The 21,679-nt window shown below is 37.8% G+C and overlaps 1 protein-coding gene across 1 annotated transcript in view; it reads left to right on the forward strand.

The window, feature by feature from the left end:
• Positions 1-2,626: 2,626 nt before the first annotated feature.
• The window catches only part of IFI44L (interferon induced protein 44 like), a 45,975-nt gene continuing 26,922 nt past the window's right edge, over positions 2,627-21,679 (forward strand). Inside the window, 8 exon segments of the mRNA XM_021690317.1 lie at positions 2,627-2,815; positions 3,025-3,106; positions 3,622-3,670; positions 4,405-4,600; positions 8,002-8,150; positions 9,023-9,026; positions 9,880-10,051; positions 21,363-21,475. Coding sequence (XP_021545992.1) covers positions 2,627-2,815; positions 3,025-3,106; positions 3,622-3,670; positions 4,405-4,600; positions 8,002-8,150; positions 9,023-9,026; positions 9,880-10,051; positions 21,363-21,475 — 954 coding nt within the window.

The raw sequence follows: 21,679 nt of genomic DNA on the forward strand, positions 1-21,679 counted from the left end.
TTATCCAGACTTTGGGATAAAGTATTGTTTTGCTGGTTTTTATGCTTTTGCTGTATATAACGTATGTATCTAAACGTGATCTCGAGTATAGCTTTGAGTTAACAGTTTATTTTTTTTATTTTTAAGAGATTTTTTATTTATTTATTTGACACAGAGAGAGATAGAGAGAGACAGTGAGAGAGGGAACACAAGCAGGGGAAATGGGAGACGGAGAAGCAGGCTCCCTGCTGAGCAGGGAGCCCGATGTGGGGCTTGATCCCAGGACCCTGGGACCATGACCTGAGCTGAAGGCAGACGCTTAATGACTGAGCCACCCAGGTGCCCCAACAGTTTATTTAAATAATATCATACTAGGTGTATCATTCTCAACTTGCTTTTTTCCACTCAAGATTAGTTTTTTGAGCTTTATCAATGTTGATACAAATAGGTCTAGTTCAGTCACTTCAATGCTCTTTAGTATTTCATTGTGTGAATATGCCAAAATTTGTACATGCAATCTTCTAATGTCATCCTAAACAATGCTGCTATGAATGTACTTGTTCCCCAAAATGATGTGTGTCTCAAAATAATGTGAATATTATTGAATCTCCATATCCGGGTCAACTTGGTATTGCTGGACTTTTGTTTGATGTGAAATGATATCTCATTCTTTAATTTACAGTTCTCTGTTTCTAGAATTGAACATTTTTTGTATGTTTATAATTCATTTGAGTTACCTCGTCTGTGAATGTCTTCTTCATATACTTTGACTGCTTTTCCATTAGAGACAGTTTTTCCATTAGATGTGAGATACACACACACACACAGAGTAATATTACTCAGCCATAAAAAAGGATGAGATCTTGCCATTTGGGACAACATGGATGGATCTCGAGGGGATTATGATAAGTGAAATAAGTCAGAAAGAAAAATGCCATCTGATTTCTCTTACATGTGGAATCTAAAAAACAAAACAAATGAATAAACAGTATGGTTTATTTCTGTGTTCTGCTTTTTCTCTTGGTTTTCTATCCTTTTGTTTCATTTCCTCTCTTGTGTTTATGATGAATACGAGTCACTGAATATAAAAAAAATTGAACCTAGAAAGATGTTCTCTTCGTCTAAACAAGATCTGTTTTGCATCTGCCATGCAGCTGGGGGCAAAAGCAAACTTCATTTATACTAACCCAATCATAGACTGAAATTACTTAGGAGATGGAGTTAAGTCTGTCCATTTCCAGTCCACCCTTCCTTCTTCCCTGTAGCTCTTCAGAATCCTTGCCCACGGGGGCGCCTTGGTGGCTCAGTCAGTTAAGTGACTGCCTTCAGCTCAGCTCAAGATCCTGGAGTCCTGGGATTGAGCCCTCCCACCCCCACCCCCCAAGTTGTCAGGCTCCCTGCTCAGTGAGCGGGGGGTCTGCTTCTCCCTCCCCCTCTGCTTCTCCCCGCAGCTTGTGTTCTCTTTCTGGCTTGCTAACTCTCTCTCTTTCCTTGCCCACGGCCTTAGAGGAGGGTTGCCAAGGCATCCTCTTTGCTGCACTCTATTCCCCTAGCTCTGGGAGTCCAGCAAAAGTTTTGCCCAATATCTCAGCATCTCTGGCACCTCTTCTAAAGCTAACAGATGTTCCTCAGAGAAATGTGCTCCCAAATGCCAAGCTTACCTCTCAGTGTTCATTTCTTTTCCAAATCTTAGCCCTCCAATGCTTTCAAATACATGTATTTACAGTGCACCCTGTGTTCTCATTTTTCTCATTGAAAGAATTGGCATGATGGCTCATGGATTATTCTGCTGCTGTAGGACCTCAATGTCTGTTAACTCCTTTCATATATCAGTTTCTTTCTTTGGGAACCGTTTTCTGTATAAATTCCTTTCTCCTACCTTCTAATTCATGGGTTGGCCAACTATGGTCTGTGTGACATCAACCTGTTTTGATAAAAAAGGCTTTATTGGAACACAGTCATGCCCATTTGTTCATATATTGTCTCCGTTTTTGTGTCACATTGGCAAAGTTGCGTAATTACGGCAGGGACCATATGGCCCACAAAGCCTAAAATATTTACTCTCTGCATTAAGAAAAAAGTTTGCTGATCGCTGTTCTGATTTATTAATTTTACTTTATTCTTTGCCTAGGCTTCCATTTACTTTGTCTACTGACTTTATTTTTTTTTATTTTTTTATTTTTTTAAAGATTTTATTTATTTATTTGAGAGAGAGAGAATGAGAGAGAGCACATGAGAGGGGGGAGGTTCAGAGGGAGAAGCAGACTCCCTGCTGAGCAGGGAGCCCGATGCGGGACTCGATCCAGGGACTTCAGGATCATGACCTGAGCCGAAGGCAGTAGCTTAACCAACTGAGCCACCCAGGCGCCCCTGTCTACTGACTTTAAAAAATGTAATGGTATTTTCTATTTCTAAATTATCTATTTTTTATAGGTACCTACTATTGTTCAATTTATATATATAAATATAAATATAAATATATATATATATATTTTGCCTTGTGTATAAACAAATAACATGTTTTAATTGGGCCAGAGGAAAAAAAAATAACATGCTAAAGCTAGAAGCAGAAATCTGTGCTTTAAACCACTATTATATACTAACTAGCTTCTCAATCTATTATTGTTTTTCTATCAGGTACAGAACAATGGCAGTGACAACCAGATTGACATGGAGTGAGGAGAAAAGTCTGCAGAAGATGCTTGGGAATGTCTCCTTGAGACTTCTTTATAAGTCTAGTGTCCATGACAGTAACATTTCTGGTATGCTTGATAGGTGCACTTGTCAGGGACCTACTGCAACAATAATTTACTTTAATATAAAGACTACTTTTGTGGTCTTTATGCTTGGGCATTATCCTGAAATGTCTGACTATTTAAAAAGGCCCGATCCCTCCTTCTGTTTTTCATTTCAAAAGAATAATGCAACTGAAATGACAACTGCAGTTTTAGAAACAGAAACAAAAATTGCTTCTGGATAACTGGTATTTTATTCCTTTAGCCAAGAGATGTTGTCTGTAGATCCAGGCAAAACCAGACTTTCTAGGATGCTTCATTAAGCAAAGCTTTAGGAGTATATATCCCGTCTGACATCAAGTATTTGGAATGTGAAGTTTTTTGAGTTGAAAGTATGTTAAATTAGATAATCCTACATTCTGATTCTAGTCTTTCTTTGTGTTTGTGGTCACAATTTAGCTGCAAGAACAAGGAAAAATGAGAGGAACATCAGATTTCATGCCATCAAATTTCTCTTTCATAAACTTCAAAATGAAACCTAGGAAGCATAAAAGTTATGAGGTATTACTCAGAAAGTATAGGCAGCTTTGAACAAAATAGGTTGAGGAGAAGTGGAGACATGGAGAGGGAGAGCCAGTGAGGGCGGGGTTTATGTTGGCACAATGACCCCTTTTGGGTCAGCTCTAGGATCTGTAGGCCTAGTTATATGAGAGTTTCCAGAGCGAGTTACTGTGCAGGGAGGTTAATTTTCCCTTCTCTTTGCATGATGTTGCCAACCCTAACTCCCAACTGGACAGCTCAGCCCTGGTTTATATAAGCAGACTCTTTGCCTCATTTAGAAGGTAGACTTGGGCATATTTAGCCAGGCAAGTTAAAAAACTTATTATGCTATGTTTATTTCCTACAGGAATTGAGGATGATATGAACTACATAAGCCAGATAACAAGAGCCACGAAGTAAGTTAGGTTCTTGGACTATCTATTACTCATTTTATTTAGAACACTTCTATAAATGGCATTGGAAATGAAATAGTAAAATAAAAATCATATAACTTGGAGTGATAAAAATGAGTTATAATGTTACTTATGTAATACCTTCGAGGCAATTATGGCAACAACAGAGACAAAATCACTACCAACTGTGAACCTTTAAAAATCTACCAGGCAATAGTTTGGCTTTATGTTTCTCTTTGGACTTGCTAGATTCAAAGTTTTCCAGACAGAAAAGTCTAGATGACTATTTCAGATAATTTGTCCGAAGCCTTTCCCTGGGAATAAAGTTTTTGGGGGAATTTCAGTAAGTTTTAAAAACAAAGCCCCCTTTCCCCAATTTATAGATAAATATCTGTTTTGCATATATTTTATTTCTCCTTAATATAATATTATTACTGAAATAATACTCATCTTCATTGTTACTGCTATTTGTTAGATTTGTGTGGTCTAAGGCTCGTAGTTTAACAATGATTTGGTTGCTGGTTAATGTTTCTTTATTCGGATATAGATAAATGCATTTTCTTCAAGCACAAAATGCATAACCTTAGACCATTTCAAATCATATGATAGATGTTAATGCCAAGATAATAAGTAATTAAAACATACTTTTAAAGGGAAGGAAAGAAGCAGCAGAATCGTACTGTTCCTATGGAAGTTTGGCTCTTGTCTTTAAGTACCTACCGCATGTTATTTGACAGGCACAGAAATCCACTTCTAGCCGAACTCAGAGCCTACAAGCCCTGTGTAGACTTTATTTCAGAAGTTTGTATTCTCTTGCTGGGTCCATCTGGGTCTGGAAAGTCTAGTTTTATCAATTCAGTGAAGTCTGTTTTCCGAGGCCAGGTGACTTGCCAAGCCACAGTGACGTCTGATGTCACCAGCATTACTGGACAGGTAAGTTATTTAAAGATTTCCTGAGGATTTTGTTTTATCAATTACAATGATCAGGTTTGTTCATTTCTTTGCCATTTTCTCTTAGAACATTAACCTCCTCCTGATCTACAAGCAATTAAATGCTAAATCAAATGTAAAAAAGGAGTAAAATTTGATTCAGAATTCCCTCCGTTGAGTTGTGTTTCACTTTCCATTTTTATGCGTGCAAGAAGCAGTTATATGAAGAATGCTTTTTGGTACTTGTAAAAAAAAAAACAAAACAGCACTAAAATTTTAAAAATTTTGTGGAAATCTTTGTCCATTATATTAGAAGTCTGTTTTTACTTATATCCCACATGCTTTTACCTGGATTGAAATTCTTTTCTTTTTTTTTTGTAATAAAATAATGAAAATTATGTATTATAACACTTTTCCATTTTACAAGACCATTTTATAAGAAATGATTGTGAAAAGCAAGACAGCAATTCACTTTGGTGGGTCAACCTTCAAAGGGTAAATTTATCAGTGGTCCTACAAACACTATCTTATTTGTAAACAAATGTAAGTACTAATACCATTTTTAAAACTGTTACTCTAGATCTACAAATTACTGTGTAAAAACTTTCATCCCTTCTATGCTTGTCAATGTTACACAATCAAATAAAAAAATTAAGGGGAATGAATAGAACATTTCATCATCAAGCTGTATTTTTCTGTGATTGCTACAAGCAAATATTGTTATCTTCTGATTGGAAATATGCATGCACTGTCAATGCAAAATTTAGCATAAGACAGTAATGGTTCATTTTAGTTTTGTGTCACATTTAATAACTGAAAACATTTTCTAAGACTTTCAAGAATCACATCTTATTTCTTGATGTTGGCTAGATTCTATCTATTTGACTGACTTTATTTTGGTATATTAGCCTAGTCTCAGAAGCCAAAGCAAGGTACCGCAACGGCACTTCAAAACACTAAGCATTGATTGAAATGTTTCTATTTGTGAAAGATTGTGTTGGCAATAAAGACCTAAATACAAATGAGAGCTGGTCTTTTTACTCAAGGATTTCAGTGTAGGTAATAAACAAATAAGTACTGTTCAATGTGATAGGTGCTGTAATGGAGGTACTCATCAGGACAGGCTCTGTCTCCCTCCTTTTCATGTTGAAAGCTCCAAAGGCATTGCTCTAAGAGAAGATGTAGATCCTTAAGTCCAAATGAAATGCAAATACTACTATATAAACTGAAGGAATACAAGACAGAATATTTGTCAGAGAAACAGTATTTTATTTCATTTCTCAGAGACCCTTCTTTTTGAAGAATTAAATTTTTTTTAAAAAAGATTTTATTTATTTATTTGACAGAGAAAGAGAGCACAAACAGGGGGAGCGGCAGAGGGAGAGGGAGAAGCAGGCTCCCCCGCTGAGCAGGGAGCCTGACGCGGGGCTTGGGGCTTGATCCCAGGACCGTGGGATCAGGACCTGAGCCAAAGGCAGATGCTTAACTGACTGAGCCACCCAGGCACCCCTAGAGAATTAAATTTATGAAGTAAACAGATTAATAAAAACTATGAGTGTGCCTATTGATCTTGAAATTTTACAGTGCACTTTAAGTGTGTAACTCTACTGCTTCAGTGTAAGTCCTTTCAGGTGGAGGCACCAGTAAGTCCTGTTCATTTAGATCAAAATATCTAATGGGATTGCTCCTGGCCATTGGACTTATGGACCAGTGGGAACTTTTGACTCCAGTACAGATTACAATAGGTCGTAGAGGGGTTCTCAACTGCCTAGTGTGGAATGGGAGATTTGTGATTCAAGTGTTGTCTGGTATCACTGAGAAGTACTTCTCTTTGTGAATCTTCCTAAGTGTTCCATAGTTATGCCTCTGTGGAAGTATATTTGACCAATAAAAAATTTTCAGAGTTCTGAAAAAAAGTGGAGCTTCTCAAAGTGAGGTTTGTAGACCCCCAAGAGTCCCTGAGGGCATTTTAGGGGATCTATGAGTTTAAAATTATTTGTGTAATAATGCTTAGATGGCTTTGCTTTTTCTAGAGTATTGGCATTTGAACTGATCATACACATGTAGTTTTATTTGTTGGGTGGTACCTTAGCATGAATCAAGCAATGGCACCAAGCTCTATTAGTAATCGCTATATACGTTCCTAGCACTTGCAGTAAAAAAAATGCTAGTTTCATTTAAGAATGTAATTGATGACTAAGTAACGCCATTGATTTTATTTAAACTCAACTTTTTATTATTTTATATATATTTTTGTGTGATGAAATGGGAAATACAAAGGATTTCTAAGGCATATCAAGATATGGTGGTTGTCAAGAAAAGACACTGGTGCGATTGAGTTGTGAGCTGAACTTTTTTCATGTAACATCCTTTATAAATGAGAAGACAATTGACAGACTTGATTATTCATACTTAGGTATTCGGTAGACATTTATGGACAATGCACAAAATGAGCATATCACTACAAGAAAAACAACGAACCAGCAATGTTTGTTGCCAATGATAACATCTGAGCTTTTAAGAAAACAAAAATTAGAACTTTGGGAAACTTGGATCCACCACTTTGAGCTTCATAACTTCTCAATACTTAAAAACTTACCTGATGAGATTAATGGTGCTAGTAACAAATATGATGTTTTAATATTGTGTGGTGAAATGTACCAATATTTGGAAGATCTTATCTAGATCCAATATTTTCAAATGACCAAATGCATTGGGTTTGTAAGTCATGCATGGATAAAAAATATATTCAAAGCATAAGATAGATCAATGAATTTAATGTAGCTGAGTATGAAAATGTCACAGATCCTAGCTAACCTTTGGAGAAATTATCACTTATTGAGCTTTGATGCATTATTAATGAGGAATATCCACAATTCTCTGAAAGCTGTTAAATTAAATACTCTCTCCTTTTCCTACTACTATATATATGTGAGGCTAGATTTTCTTCATACACTTCAACCAAAATGATATATCACAACAGATTGAATTCAGAGGCAGATATGAGAATCCTGCCATCTTCTATTAATCCAGATAGTAAAGAGAATTGCAAAAAGTAAATTGATCCTGTTCTTTTTAATATTTTTTTTGGAAATAATTTTTTCATAAAAATGTCCTTTAGGTTAACATTGCAATAGATTCATAATTGTATTTTAAAATGATTTAAGAAATATTTAAATTTTTAAAAAAAATTTTTAGTATGTTAAATATCAATAGATATAACCTACATACATAAAATATCTTTGAGATTCTCAATAATTTTTAAGAATATCAGGTGATACTGAGACCAAAATGTTTGAGGACCACAGTGTTAAAATATTAGCCACTTTCTGTTCTTCCTTTTGTCATGTCTTGAATGCTAGTTGAAGAATGAATTTTTACCTTTGATATACTTTGTTTTATAGTATAGGATATATCCTATTAAAGATGGGAAAGATGGCAAATATCTGCCATTTAGGTTGTGTGACTCCATGGGGCTACATGAGAAAGAAGGAGTAGGTTTGTGTGTGGATGACATACCCTACATCTTAAAAGGCTGTGTGCCAGACAGATAATCAGGTAAGAATTCTCCAATCTCTAAAACATTTAAAATCAGTTTCATCAATTATTTTTGTTAAGTTTTTACCCCATAAGGCAGTTTCAACTGTCATAAGGTGTTTTCAACATCAACCAACACTACTCTGCTTTAAATGAATAAGTATTCATATAAGTAAAGTAGAGTAACTTATTTTCTACAGCATTAAAAAAGAAAGCCTGGGGTGCCTGGCTGGCTCAGTCGGTAGAACGTGTGATTCTTGAACTCAGGGTCATGAGTTTGAGCGCCACACTGGGTGTGGAGATAACTTAAAAAAAATAAGGTGATCTCAAAAGAAAAAAAAAAAAAAAAAACAAAGAAAAGAAAAGAAATACAGCCAAAAAGCAGTATTTTACTCATACAGATCCCAGAAAAAGGACAGGAGGGGATTGTGTTTATTTCACTCTTTATTGTAAAATAGATAGGAAAGTAATAGTTCAATCTCATGTACTTTTTTGATCAATTAGACAAAATCTTGGAACAATTAACCACTTTTTGTTGAAGTGTGATATTATTATACTGTAAGTACTTAGGTTTCACTACTTAAATGCTACCTAAATACCTACATCCAAAGGTTGGCTCTGCCACTAGCTAGATGTGCACCTGTAAGCAAGTAACATACTTGTCTCCGTAAGTCTTCCTTTTTTATGTGTGAAATGTAGGTAATAATAATGCCCATTTCATAGGGCACCTGAGAAGATAAACGAGATGATGTACTTTACATTCTCAGAAGGTCAACCATTATTATTCCCTTTCTTTTAGGTATTGGGTATAATACAATCAGCCTCAATTTCTGAACAGTGGCTTCCATTGCCTCTCAGTTGTGCTTGATCGGAAACCAGCTGAGCCACCCAGGTGCCTCCCCCCCCCCCCCCCCCCCCCCTCTTTTTTTTATCTATTTTTTTTATCCTTGAAAAATTATTGTTTTGTGGTAAGGAGATACTAACTTAAAATTTGGTATTTCTTCTGTTTCATTTCATTTCTTTTTCTTCTGTGAAATTAAAGAAATTATAGTATTTTATTTAAAAATGCATTTTCAATATATTTTCCCCTCTCCTTTTTTCTCTATCCATTAGTCCATTTGAGTACACAAAATGTTTAGAGAGAAGTCTTAAATGATGTGTAATCAGTGTCAATGGTAGTTTCTTTCTCTTTCTTTCTTTCTTTCTTTCTTTTCTGGAGACTGGGATTTGAAATTAGCTTTTTAAACATTGTACTTTCCTGAAATATTTCCATTATGGATAATGTAAAGTATGTGTAATTCTCATTTTCACCGGTGCAATGAAGTGGTTTTTCTATAAGAAAGATATAATATTGGGGCACCTGGGTGGCTCAGTCGGTTAAGCGTCTGCCTTCGGCTCAGGTCATGATCCCAGAGTCCTGGGATCGAGCCCCGCATCGGGCTCCCTGCTCGGTGGGAAGCCTGCTTCTCCCTCTCCCACTCCCCCTGCTTGTGTTCCCTCTCTCGCTGTCTCTCTCTCTGCCAAATAAATAAATAAAAAATCTTAAAAAAAAAGAGAAAGATATAATATTACACTCATAGTGGAGAGGAGGTATGGGAGGGTACTACTAATTACCCTGGGGGAAGAGTGGCTAGAGGGAGGACAGTTTCAGGTTGGAGGTTAGTGGTAGTCACATTTGAAGCATGAATGTGTCTTAAAGAACTCAGCAAAGACTCTCTAAATATTATCTTATGTTTCTGTAACAGTTGAGCCCCAATAAACCAATTACGCCCAATCATCCTACCTTCATCAGCTCTCTATCACTGAAGGACAGGATTCACTGTGTGGCTTATGTCTTAGATATCAACTCTATCAATGATCTCTCCTCTAAGATGGTGGCAAAGTTCAAACAAGTTCAAAAAGAAGTCTTGAGCTGTGGTGAGTCTCATTGTCCTTATCAAAAAACTTTTATTTTGAAATAATTACAGATTCACAGGAAGTTGCAAAGAGAGTTCAGAGAGGTCCTATGGACCCTTCACCCAATTTCCTGAGTCCCACATTAGTTGGTGGCAATAGGAGACAGAGATCATTCACATATTTTGTTGTCACATGTGATTTTCAAGTGGCTTGGTATGATAGTCACCTCTCCACATTATGTGACCTGACGAGGAAGATCAAAACCAGAAAATTGACACTGTTATAATGTGTGCGTGTAGCTCTGTATTGTTTTATCACGTGTAGATTTCAAAGTAGTGAGTGGGTCTGCCTCACTTACAGTCTAGGTGCTTTTCAGTCTGTTGCTTTCTCACTGGATCTCAGCGACTGGGTTTGTGTAGGAGCCCTTTAGGATTGGGATCCCTGGTCTTTATAGTTCTATGATTCTCTTGCTCTTAATCCCCATTGATTTTCAAAACCAGACATTTTGGGGCTTGTCTTTTTGGTGCCAACCCCCAGGGTTGGGGTGCCTGATGTTGGGCACAATCTCTTCATTCCTTGAGAAAGAGTTCATATTTTTTTGAATCCCACCTGATTGTGGGGTCACTGCATCTGGAGTGGGGTCCTGGGTAAGACAGTGTCTCTGCCTCTCATATCCTTCTGGATGCACTGCTTTTGTTTTTTCCTGTGGAGGTGCTATTCATCTAGTTGTCAGGTCCTTTTCAGAGGAAGATTATTCCATATGTAGTTGTAAATTTGTTGTGTCTGTAGGTGGAGGTGGGTTCACAGTTTTCCTATGCTGCCATCTTCAGTTCCCCCTGAATGGGAATTTTAGAATTACTTTGCTTATTTCTACAAAAAAATTTTGATTGGATATTAATAGTAATTACATTAAACACATATATACATTTGGGAGAATTGACATCTTTACTCTGTTGAGTTCTTCTAATCCATGAACATAATATGTCCATCCATTCTTTTAGATCTTCAATTTCTTTCAACAGTGCTCCACAGTTTTTAACATTCAAGTCCTATGCATATTTTACTAGATTTATACCTAAGTGTTTAATTTTTAAAAATGGTATCATATTTGTAATTTTGGTTTCCAAATGCTTATTGCTGGTACATCAATTTATAATAGAATTTTGTATGTAGATCTTGTTTCATGTGATCTTGCTGAACTCACTTATTAGTTCTAGGAAAGTTTTTTTTTTTTATTCCTTGGGATTTTCATGGCATTTTAAATAGGGATAATTTACTCCTTCTTTTTAATCTGCATGCCTTTTATTTCCTTTTCCTGTCATATTGTTCTGGCTAGAAGTTCCAGTACTATGTTGAATAATAGTGGTGAGAGCTCATACCCTTGTGGTGTTTCTGATCTTAGGGGGGAAGTATTCAGTGTTTCACCATTACAAAGATAGCTATAGGTTTTTTTTTTTACAGTTGTTCTTTGTCAGTTTGAGGAAGTTCTTTATTCTTAGTTCTCTGAGAGTTGTTTCCTTATCATGAATGGGTATTGGATTTTATCAAATAGTTTTTCCCCACAGTTTGATATGATCATGAAATTGATCTTTGCCTTCTTAATGTGGTGGATTACATTGATTTTTTTTTTGTTTTTTGTTTGGATTACATTGATTTTTGAATCTCGAGCCAGCCTTGTCTCTTTAGAATAAAACCTGTGTAATCATGATATATAATTCTTTTCACATATTACTGAATCTTATTGATAATAGTTTATTAGAAATATTTTTATCTGTATTTATGAGGGATATTGAGCTGTAGTGTAGTTTTGTTTTGTTTTTTTCCTGCTGTTGTCAGGTTTTGGTGTTAGGGTAACACTGGCTTCATAAAATGAGTTGGGAAGAGTTCCTCTTCCATTTTCTTGAAGGGATTGTGAAGAATTGGTGTTAATTTCTTTTTTTTTTTTATTCTTATGTTAATCCCCATACATTACATCATTAGTTTTAGATGAAGTGTTCCATGATTCATTGTTTGTGCATAACACCCAGTGCTCCATGCAGAATGTGCCCTCCTCAATACCCACCACCAGTCTAACCCATCCTCCACCCCCCTCCCCTCTAGAACCCTGTTTGTTTTTCAGAGTCCATCGTCTCTCATGGTTCGTCTACCCCTCCGATTTCCCCCGCTTCATTCTTCCCGTCCCGCTACCTTCTTCTTCTTCTTCTTTTTTTTTTCTTAACATATATTGCATTATTTGTTTCAGAGGTACAGATCTGAGATTCAACAGTCTTGCACAATTCACAGCGCTTACCAGAGCACATACCCTCGCCAGTGTCTATCACCCAGTCACCCCATCCTTCCCACCCCACCCCCCACTCCAGCAACCCTCAGTTTGTTTCCTGAGATTAAGAATTCCTCATATCAGTGAGATCATATGATACATGTCTTTCTCTGTTTGACTTATTTCACTCAACATAATACCCTCCAGTTCCATCCATGTCGTTGCAAATGGCAAGATCTCATTCCTTTTGATGGCTGCATAATATTCCATTGTATATATATACCACATCTTCTTTATCCATTCATCTGTTGATGGACATCTTGGCTCTTTCCACAGTTTGGCTATTGTGGACATTGCTGCTATAAACATCGGGGTGCACGTACCCCTTCGGATCCCTACTTTTGTATCTTTGGGGTAAATACCCAGTAGTGCAGTTGCTGGATCATATGGTAGCTCTATTTTCAACTTTTTGAGGAACCTCCATACAGTTTTCCAGAGTGGCTGCACCAGCTTGCATTCCCACCAACAGTGTAGGAGGGTTCCCCTTTCTCCGCATCCCCGCCAACATCTGTCATTTCCTGACTTGTTAATTTTAGCCATTCTGACTGGTGTGAGGTGGTATCTCATTGAGGTTTTGATTTGGATTTCCCTGATGCCGAGCGATATTGAGCACTTTTTCATGTGTCTGTTGGCCATTTGGATGTCTTCTTTGGAAAAATGTCTGTTCATGTCTTCTGCCCATTTCTTGATTGGATTCTTTGTTCTTTGGGTGTTGAGTTTGATGAGTTCTTTATAGATTTTGGATACTAGCCCTTTATCTGATATGTCATTTGCAAATATCTTCTCCCATTCTGTCGGTTGTCTTTTGGTTTTGTTGACTATTTCCTTTGCTTTGCAAAAGCTTTTTATCTTGATGAAGTCCCAATAGTTCATTTTTGCCCTTGCCTCCCTTGCCTTTGGCGATGTTTCTAGGAAGAAGTTGCTTCGGCTGAGGTCAAAGAGGTTGCTGCCTGTGTTCTCCTTTAGGATTTTGATGGACTCCTGTCTCACATTGAGGTCTTTCAACCATTTGGAGTCTATTTTTGTGTGTGGTGTAAGGAAATGGTCCAGTTTCATTCTTCTGCATGTGGCTATCCAATTTTCCCAACACCATTTGTTGAAGAGACTGTCTTTGTTCCATTGGACATTCTTTCCTGCTTTGTGAAAGGTGAGTTGACCATAGAGTTGAGGGTCCATTTCTGGGCTCTCTATTCTGTTCCATTGATCTATGTGTCTGTTTTTGTGCCAGTACCATGCTGTCTTGATGATGACAGCTTTGTAATAGAGCTGGAAGTCCGGAATTGTGATGCCGCCAGCTTTGCTTTTCTTTTTCAACATTCCTCTGGCTATGCGGGGTCTTTTCTGGTTCCATACAAATTTTAGGATTATTTGTTCCATTTCTTTGAAAAAAGGGGATGGTATTTTGATGGGGATTGCATTGAATGTGTAGATTGCTCTAGGTAGCATTGACATCTTCACAATATTTGTTCTTCCAATCCATGAGCATGGAACGTTTTTCCATTTCTTTGTGTCTTCCTCAATTTCTTTCATGAGTATTTTATAGTTTTCTGAGTACAGATCCTTTGTCTCTTTGGTTAGATTTATTCCTAGGTATCTTATGGTTTTGGGTGCAATTGTAAATGGGATTGACTCCTTAATTTCTCTTTCTTCTGTCTTGTTGTTGGTGTATAGGAATGCCACTGACTTCTGTGCATTGATTTTATATCCTGCCACTTTACTGAATTCCTGTATGAGTTCTAGCAGTTTTGGGGTGGAGTCTTTTGGGTTTTCCACATAAAGTATCATATCATCTGCAAAGAGTGAGAGTTTGACTTCTTCCTTGCCAATTTGGATGCCTTTGATTTCTTTTTGTTGTCTGATTGCTGTGGCTAGGACTTCCAATACTATGTTGAATAGCAGTGGTGATAGTGGACATCCTTGCCATGTTCCTGACCTTAGGGGGAAAGCTCTCAGTTTTTCCCCATTGAGAATGATATTCGCTGTAGGTTTTTCATAGATGGCTTTTATGATATTGAGGTATGTACCCTCTATCCCTATACTCTGAAGAGTTTTGATCAAGAAAGGATGCTGTACTTTGTCAAATGCTTTTTCTGCATCTATTGAGAGGATCATATGATTCTTGTTCTTTCTTTTGTTAATGTATTGCATCACATTGATTGATTTGCGGATGTTGAACCAACCTTGCAGCCCAGGGATAAATCCCACTTGGTCATGGTGAATAATTCTTTTAATGTACTGTTGGATCCTATTGGCTAGTATTTTGGTGAGAATTTTTGCATCCATGTTCATCAGGGATATTGGTCTGTAATTCTCCTTTTTGATGGGGTCTTTGTCTGGTTTTGGGATCAAGGTAATGCTGGCCTCATAAAATGAGTATGGAAGTTTTTCTTCCATTTCTATTTTTTGGAACAGTTTCAGAAGAATAGGTATTAATTCTTCTTGAAATGTTTGGTAGAATTCCCCTTGGAAGCCATCTGGCCCTGGGCTTTTGTTCGTTGGGAGATTTTTGATGACTGCTTCAATTTCCTTAGTGGTTATAGGTCTGTTCAGGTTTTCTATTTCATCCTGGTTCAGTTTTGGTAGTTGGTACATCTCTAGGAGTGCATCCATTTCTTCCAGGTTATTTAATTTGCTGGCATAGAGTTGCTCATAATATGTTCTTATAATTGTTTGTATTTCTTTGATGTTGGTTGTGATCTCTCCTCTTTCATTCATGATTTTGTTGATTTGGGTCATTTCTCTTCTCTTTTTGATAAGTCTGGCCAGGGGTTTATCAATCTTGTTAATTCTTTCAAAGAACCAGCTCCTAGTTTCGTTGATCTGTTCTACTGTTCTTTTAGTTTCTATTTCATTGATTTCTGCTCTGATCTTTATTATTTCTCTTCTCCTGCTGGGTTTAGGCTTTATTTGCTGTTCTTTCTCCAGCTCCTTTAGGTGTAGGGTTAGGTTGTGTACTTGAGACCTTTCTTGTTTCTTGAGAAAGGCTTGTATTGCTATATACTTTCCTCTTAGGACTGCCTTTGCTGCATCCCAAAGATTTTGAATAGTTGTGTTTTCATTTTCATTGGTTTCCATGTATTTTTTAAATTCTTCTTTAATTTCCTGGTTGACCCATTCATTCCTCAGTAGGATGCTCTTTAGCCTCCATGTATTTGAGTTCTTTCTGACTTTTGTCTTGTGATTGAGCTCTAGTTTCAAAGCATTGTGGTCTGAAAATAGGCAGGGAATGATTCCAATCTTTTGGTACCGGTTGAGACCTGATTTATGACCTAGGATGTGATCTATTCTGGAGAATGTTCCATGGGGACTAGAGAAGAATGTGTATTCCGTTGCTTTGGGGTGGAATGTTCTGAATAGGTCTGTAAAGTCCATTTGGTCCAGTGTGTCATTTAAAGTCTTTATTTCCTTGTTGATCTTTTGCTTAGACGATCTGTCCATTTCAGTGAGGGGGGTGTTAAAGTCCCCCACTATGATTGTATTGTTGTCGATGTGTTTCTTTGCTTTTGTTATTAATTGGCTTATATAATTGGCTGCTCCCATGTTAGGGGCATAGATATTTACAATTGTTAGATCTTCTTGTTGGATAGATCCTTTAAGTAGGATATAGTGTCCTTCCTCATCTCTTATTACAGTCTTTGGTTTAAAATCTAATTTGTCTGATATAAGGATTGCCACCCCAGCTTTCTTTTGGTGTCCATTAGCATGGTAAATGGTTTTCCACCCCCTCACTTTCAATCTGGGGCTGTCTTTGGGTCGAAAATGAGTCTCTTGCAGACAGCATATCGATGGGTCTTGTTTTTTAATCCAGTCTGATAGCCTGTGTCTTTTGATTGGGGCATTGAGCCCATGTACATTCAGGGTAACTATTGAAAGATAGGAATTTAGTGCCATTGTATTGCCTGTAAGGTGACTGTTACTGTATATTGTCTGTGTTCCTTTCTGGTCTATGTTACTTTTAGGCTCTCTCTTTGCTTAGAGGACCCCTTTCAAGATTTCCTGTAGGGCTGGTTTTGTGTTTGCAAATTCCTTTAGTTTTTGTTTGTCCTGGAAGCTTTTTATCTCTCCTTCAATTTTCAATGACAGCCTAGCTGGATAGAGTATTCTTGGCTGCATATTTTTCTCATTTAGTGCTCTGAATATATCCTGCCAGTCCTTTCTGGCCTGCCAGGTCTCTGTGGATAGGTCTGTTGCCAGTCTAATGTTTCTACCCTTGTAGGTTACATATCTCTTCTCCCGAGCTGCTTTCCGGATTTTCTCTTTGTCTATGAGACTCGTAAGTTTTACTATTAGATGTCGGGGTGTTGACCTATTTTTATTGATTTTGAGAGGGGTTCTCTGTGCTTCTTGGATTTTCATGCCTGTTTCCTTCCCCAAATTAGGGAAGTTCTCTGCTATAATTTGCTCCATTATACCTTCTGCCCCTCTCTCGCTTTCTTCTTCTTCTGGGATCCCAATTATTCTAATGTTGTTTCATCTTATGGTATCGCTTATCTCTCGAATTCTGCCCTCATGATCCAGTAGTTGTTTATCTCTCTTTTTCTCAGCTTCTTTATTTTCCATCATTTCATCTTCTATATTACTGATTCTCTCTTCTGCCTCATTTATTCTAGCAGTTAGCACCCCCATTTTTGATTGCACCTCATTAATAGCCTTTTTGATTTCTACTTGGTTGGATTTTAGTTCTTTTACTTCTCCAGAAAGGGTTTCTCTAATAACTTCCATATTTTTTTCAAGCCCAGCTAGTATCTTTAAAGTGATGATTCTGAACTCTAGATCTGACATCGTACTAATGTCCGTATTGAGTAGGTCCCTGGCAGTCGGTACTACCTCTTGTTCTTTTTGTTGAGGTGATTTTTTCCGTCTTGTCATTTTGTGCAGAGGAGAATAGATTAATGAGAGAACAAAATGCTAGCAGAGTAACAACGTCCCCAGAAAATATACTCTAAACAAATCAGAAAAAACCTGAAGCAGTGGGAAAAGAAAGGGAAAGAGAGAAAAAAGAAAAAAAAGAAAAAGATAAAGATAAAAACAAAAACAAACAAAACAACAACAACAAAAAAACCAGAATGTGATCAAATATGATCAGGCTGGTATATAGATCAGTGCCACACACTAGATTTGGGGTGTATTTTGGTCTTTTAGAAGAAAGTGCCTCCCAAAATTTTAAAGAAAGAAAAACTTATATATGTACAAAAATAAGGGTTGATATGATGAAGGGATGGAATATGACTGTAAAAATGGAAATTATAAAAAATTTTATAAAAGGAATTGATAAGAAGTTGTTTGAAAAAAGAAAGAAGAGGATTTAAAAAAAGAAAAAAAAAAGGGAGAGGATATGATCAGGCAGGGGAATAGAAAACACCATATACTAGAGATTTAGGGTATATTTTGATCTGTTAGAAGAAACTATCTCAAAATTTTAAAGAGAGAACAACTTTTATATATAAGCCAAAAATACGGGTAACTACTATGAAGGGATAGAATATGACTCTAAAAATGAAAAATAAAAATGTTTTTTTTTTAAAAAAAGGGATTGATAAGATGTTGGTTGAAAAAGGGAAAAAGAAAAATTCAAAAAGAAAAAAAAAGAAAAAAAGACAGTTAAAAAAAATTAACTTTGAAAGACTACAGAATCATGGTAAAAAAGCCATGAATTCTATGTGCAGTAGTCCCCTAGAGCTGGAGTTCTGCCGTTCTCATTGATCGGTAAACTTGGTCTTGGCTGGCTGTTCTTGCTGATCTTCTGGGGGAGGGGCCTGTTGCCGTGGTTTCCAAATGTCTCTGCCGGAGGCGGAACTGCCCCGCCCTTGCCCCCTCCCGGCTAAGTAATCTGCTCAGGTTTGCTCTCCAGGGCTTTTGTTCCCTGCGAGCTTTCCGTACAGCTTTGGAGGCGGAGAGTGAAAATGGCGGCCTCCCAATCTCTGCCCCGGAGGAGCCGAGAACTCGGGGCCCCGCTTCTCAGCCCCCAGAGAAAAGCCGTCAGTCACTCCCGTCTCCCTGGTCTCCGGCCGCACTCCGTGCTCACCCGGCCTGTGACCGCGTGTTTCTATCTCTGGCACCCGACCCCAGGTGGAGTCTCCAAACCCAGCAGATCCCTGCAGTGCACTCCCGTGCCGCTCCTCCCAGGGGAGGAAGGGGACTCTCCCCAGATCTGCCGCTTGTTGGGTCCCTGCTGGAGGAGCAGTGGCCCGACTGTGCCCCGGATCACGGTCTATGACAACCCCGAGCTGAGAGCCCGCGCCTTGGCTCTGTCTCTGCAGCCGGCTTCCCCGCTCTGATACCTGGGAGCTCTGCCGCACTCGGGCACCCCCGGTCTTTCTGTGACCCCGAGGGTCCTGAGACCACACTGTCCCGCAAGGGTTCCACCCCCCGCTTAGCCACCAGAGTGACGTCCCTCGGCGGAGCAGACTTTTAAAAGTTCCGATTTTGTGCTCCGCGGCTCTATCACTTGCCAGAAGCGGCCGCCGGAGGCCCCTCCCCCGCCGTCTATTCTCCCGAATATCGCCTCGGATTCACTTCTCCGCACGTCCTACCTTCCAGAAAGTGGTCGCTTTTCTGATGAGAGAGTTGTTGCTCTTCTTTTCTTCGATCTCCTCTTGAGTTTGTAGGTGTTCAGAATGGTTTGATCCCTATCCAGCTGAATTCCTGAGACCAGACGAAATCCAGGTCTCCTACTCCTCCGCCATCTTGCTCCACCCCCTAAATATTCTTTTTTAAAAAACAACTTTATTATAGAGAATTTTAAACTAATGCAAAAGTAGACAAAACTATTTAATGAATTCCCATTTACTAAGCTTCAACAATTTTTGACTCATTGCCCATCATCTGTGTCTATCCACTTTCTCCTTTCCTGTATTACTTGGAATCGAGTTTAATACATCATAACATATAATCCATAAATCATAGCAAGTACACCAAAACTCTGATGACAAATACCTAACCCACCCTTACTAATCAACTAACACTTACCCAAACCACATGCAATTAGTTTTGGTGTACTGAAATATAGTCTAAAGTCAACTTTACAAAATAAGGCATAGTCAAAGAATCCATTTTCTTTCTCTGGCCCTTCAAATACATTTCTTCCCTTTTCTTATAAGCAACCATATAACAATTTATAGTTTACTTTCCTTTTTCACTACATAAGAAAATACTTACAGATTTGTGGTTCTCCTCTTTTTAGAGAATTCATGAAATACTCTATGTTATTGATATATTAGAATCTTGCCACTACAAATAGTCCTGAAGTTGATAGGCTTGCACATGCATCATTTTGTATTTTTGCCAGTATACCTGTGACAGATTCCCAGCAGAGGGACTGCTAGTTGAAGAGTAAATGCATTTCATTTTGAACTACTTTCGGCCCTTACATTCTGTGTGATGATACCAGATTTCTTTCTGAAAGCTCTCACCTCCACCACATTACTTCTATCTAGAACACTTTCGTCCATATGCTCAGTCCCTTTATCAGACTAACTCCCCCTACTTTGTAGCTCCCAGATTACTTGTCCCTTTCTTGCAGAAACTTTACCTGACTGCATGAATGGGCTGCTAGCTACTTGCATAGACTGTCTTCTCTACCGGATTGTTAGCCTCATACTATCAGAGACTTGCACACTGTCTGATACATAGTATGTGTTCATGAATATCTATGGAATTAATATGTTGCTTTGTGTTTACCTTACAGTTTAATTCCACTAAACCAATCATACCAGGTCATAGTAACTATATTGATTACCCATTGCTGAAGGACAGAATCCATTGTGTGGCATTTGTGTTCGACATCAACTCTGTTGAATACCTCTCTTGTGACATGATGCAAAGATCAAAAAAATTCAAAGGGAGTTGATAAAGTGTGGTGAGTCTCATTCCACTTTGCTATTAAGGGTAATTAATTAGACTATATTATAGATTGATTTTAGAACAGGATGAAAAATTTGAGAAATTGCATATATGAATCTTCCCTGGCCCATCAGTGTGGTTCAAGCAAATCAAGCACTTGATAGCTGTATGACTTCGTGCCATGACCTAAACTCTCTATGTCTCAATTTCCGAATCTATAAAATTAGTATAACAATAGCACCTATCTCAGAAATTTATTATAAGGATTAAACAAATCAATATATTTGAAGAGTTTAACACAGTCTTCACTACCTGCTACCACTGTATCCTAACATGAATTAATTTGCCAAAAGTTCTAGATTTCCCCTTGGGCCTTAAATGATTAGAAATGGAAAACAGTATTTCAGTAAGAAAACGCAGCAGGGAAGTAAGATGTTAGGTAGGGCAGGGTAGCATAAAGGCTTTGGAGAAGATAAACAGGATTGGGGAATTAAGGTGCCCCATACTGGCTTTTCTTGGCTTTATTCCCCTTTCTGTCTGGGAGAGAGCCAGTTTATCACAACTTTGGTTAAGTTAGAAGCATGGAGTGATTTACTTGCTCACTGAAATTTGAGATTTTGCCAGGGAGGGGTGCAGGGAGCTGCCTGTTAACTTTGTGACAGAAGAGCAATGTATTTGTGATGCTTTGACACATGCTATTTCCTTCTTGAGGATTCTTCTCCCCCATCTTGTTTATGAGATCTCTTTTCTCTAGTCTGCATAAAAACAACTGTTTGGACAGGATAGAAGACCAATCAACAATATTGTAACATCAATAGTTTTCTCTTTAGTTATCTCTTCCAAGAGATGGCTTCATTTGGAGCCTCATTTCTTACCATGGAAAGCAATGAAGGGAATTTCCTATGTCAGACGAATTCCAGGTACTGATGAGTACTTGAGCGGGCTATTTTTAGGGGTGGTGGGCCTCCCCAAATCTCTGAAATTGCTCCATAGATATCCTTTTGCATAATTTATAGCTGATTAACTGAAACATACTGATGCTGTCTTTCTTTCTTTCTTTCTTTCTTTCTTTCTTTCTTTCTTTCTTTCTTTCTTTCTTTCTTTCTTTTTCTTTCTTTCTTACTGATACTGTCTTTAATGATCAAAGTGACATGTATTTGTTCGGCCTAGGTGTAGCACATGTGGTTTTGCTCACTCATGTGGATAGAATGGATCTGATTACAAGAGGTGACCTTAGAGACATATACAGATATATGCCTGTGAAGCTCAAGCTAATGAATGATGTTCCTCTTTGTAGACACATTTTCTGGGATATGTCACTGTAATCACATGATATTACTGTGAATAAAAATAAAAATGGACACCTACTGAACTTAAGAATTAAAACAATTGCTTGGGTAATTCAGACTTATGTCTCAAGATTTAAAAATTAAATATATATTCATCTTTACAAGGACACAGATCATTCCATTCATTATAATTGAACC

The sequence above is a fragment of the Neomonachus schauinslandi genome, chromosome 4, assembly GCF_002201575.2.
Source record: "Neomonachus schauinslandi chromosome 4, ASM220157v2, whole genome shotgun sequence".
NCBI lineage: Eukaryota > Metazoa > Chordata > Mammalia > Carnivora > Phocidae > Neomonachus > Neomonachus schauinslandi.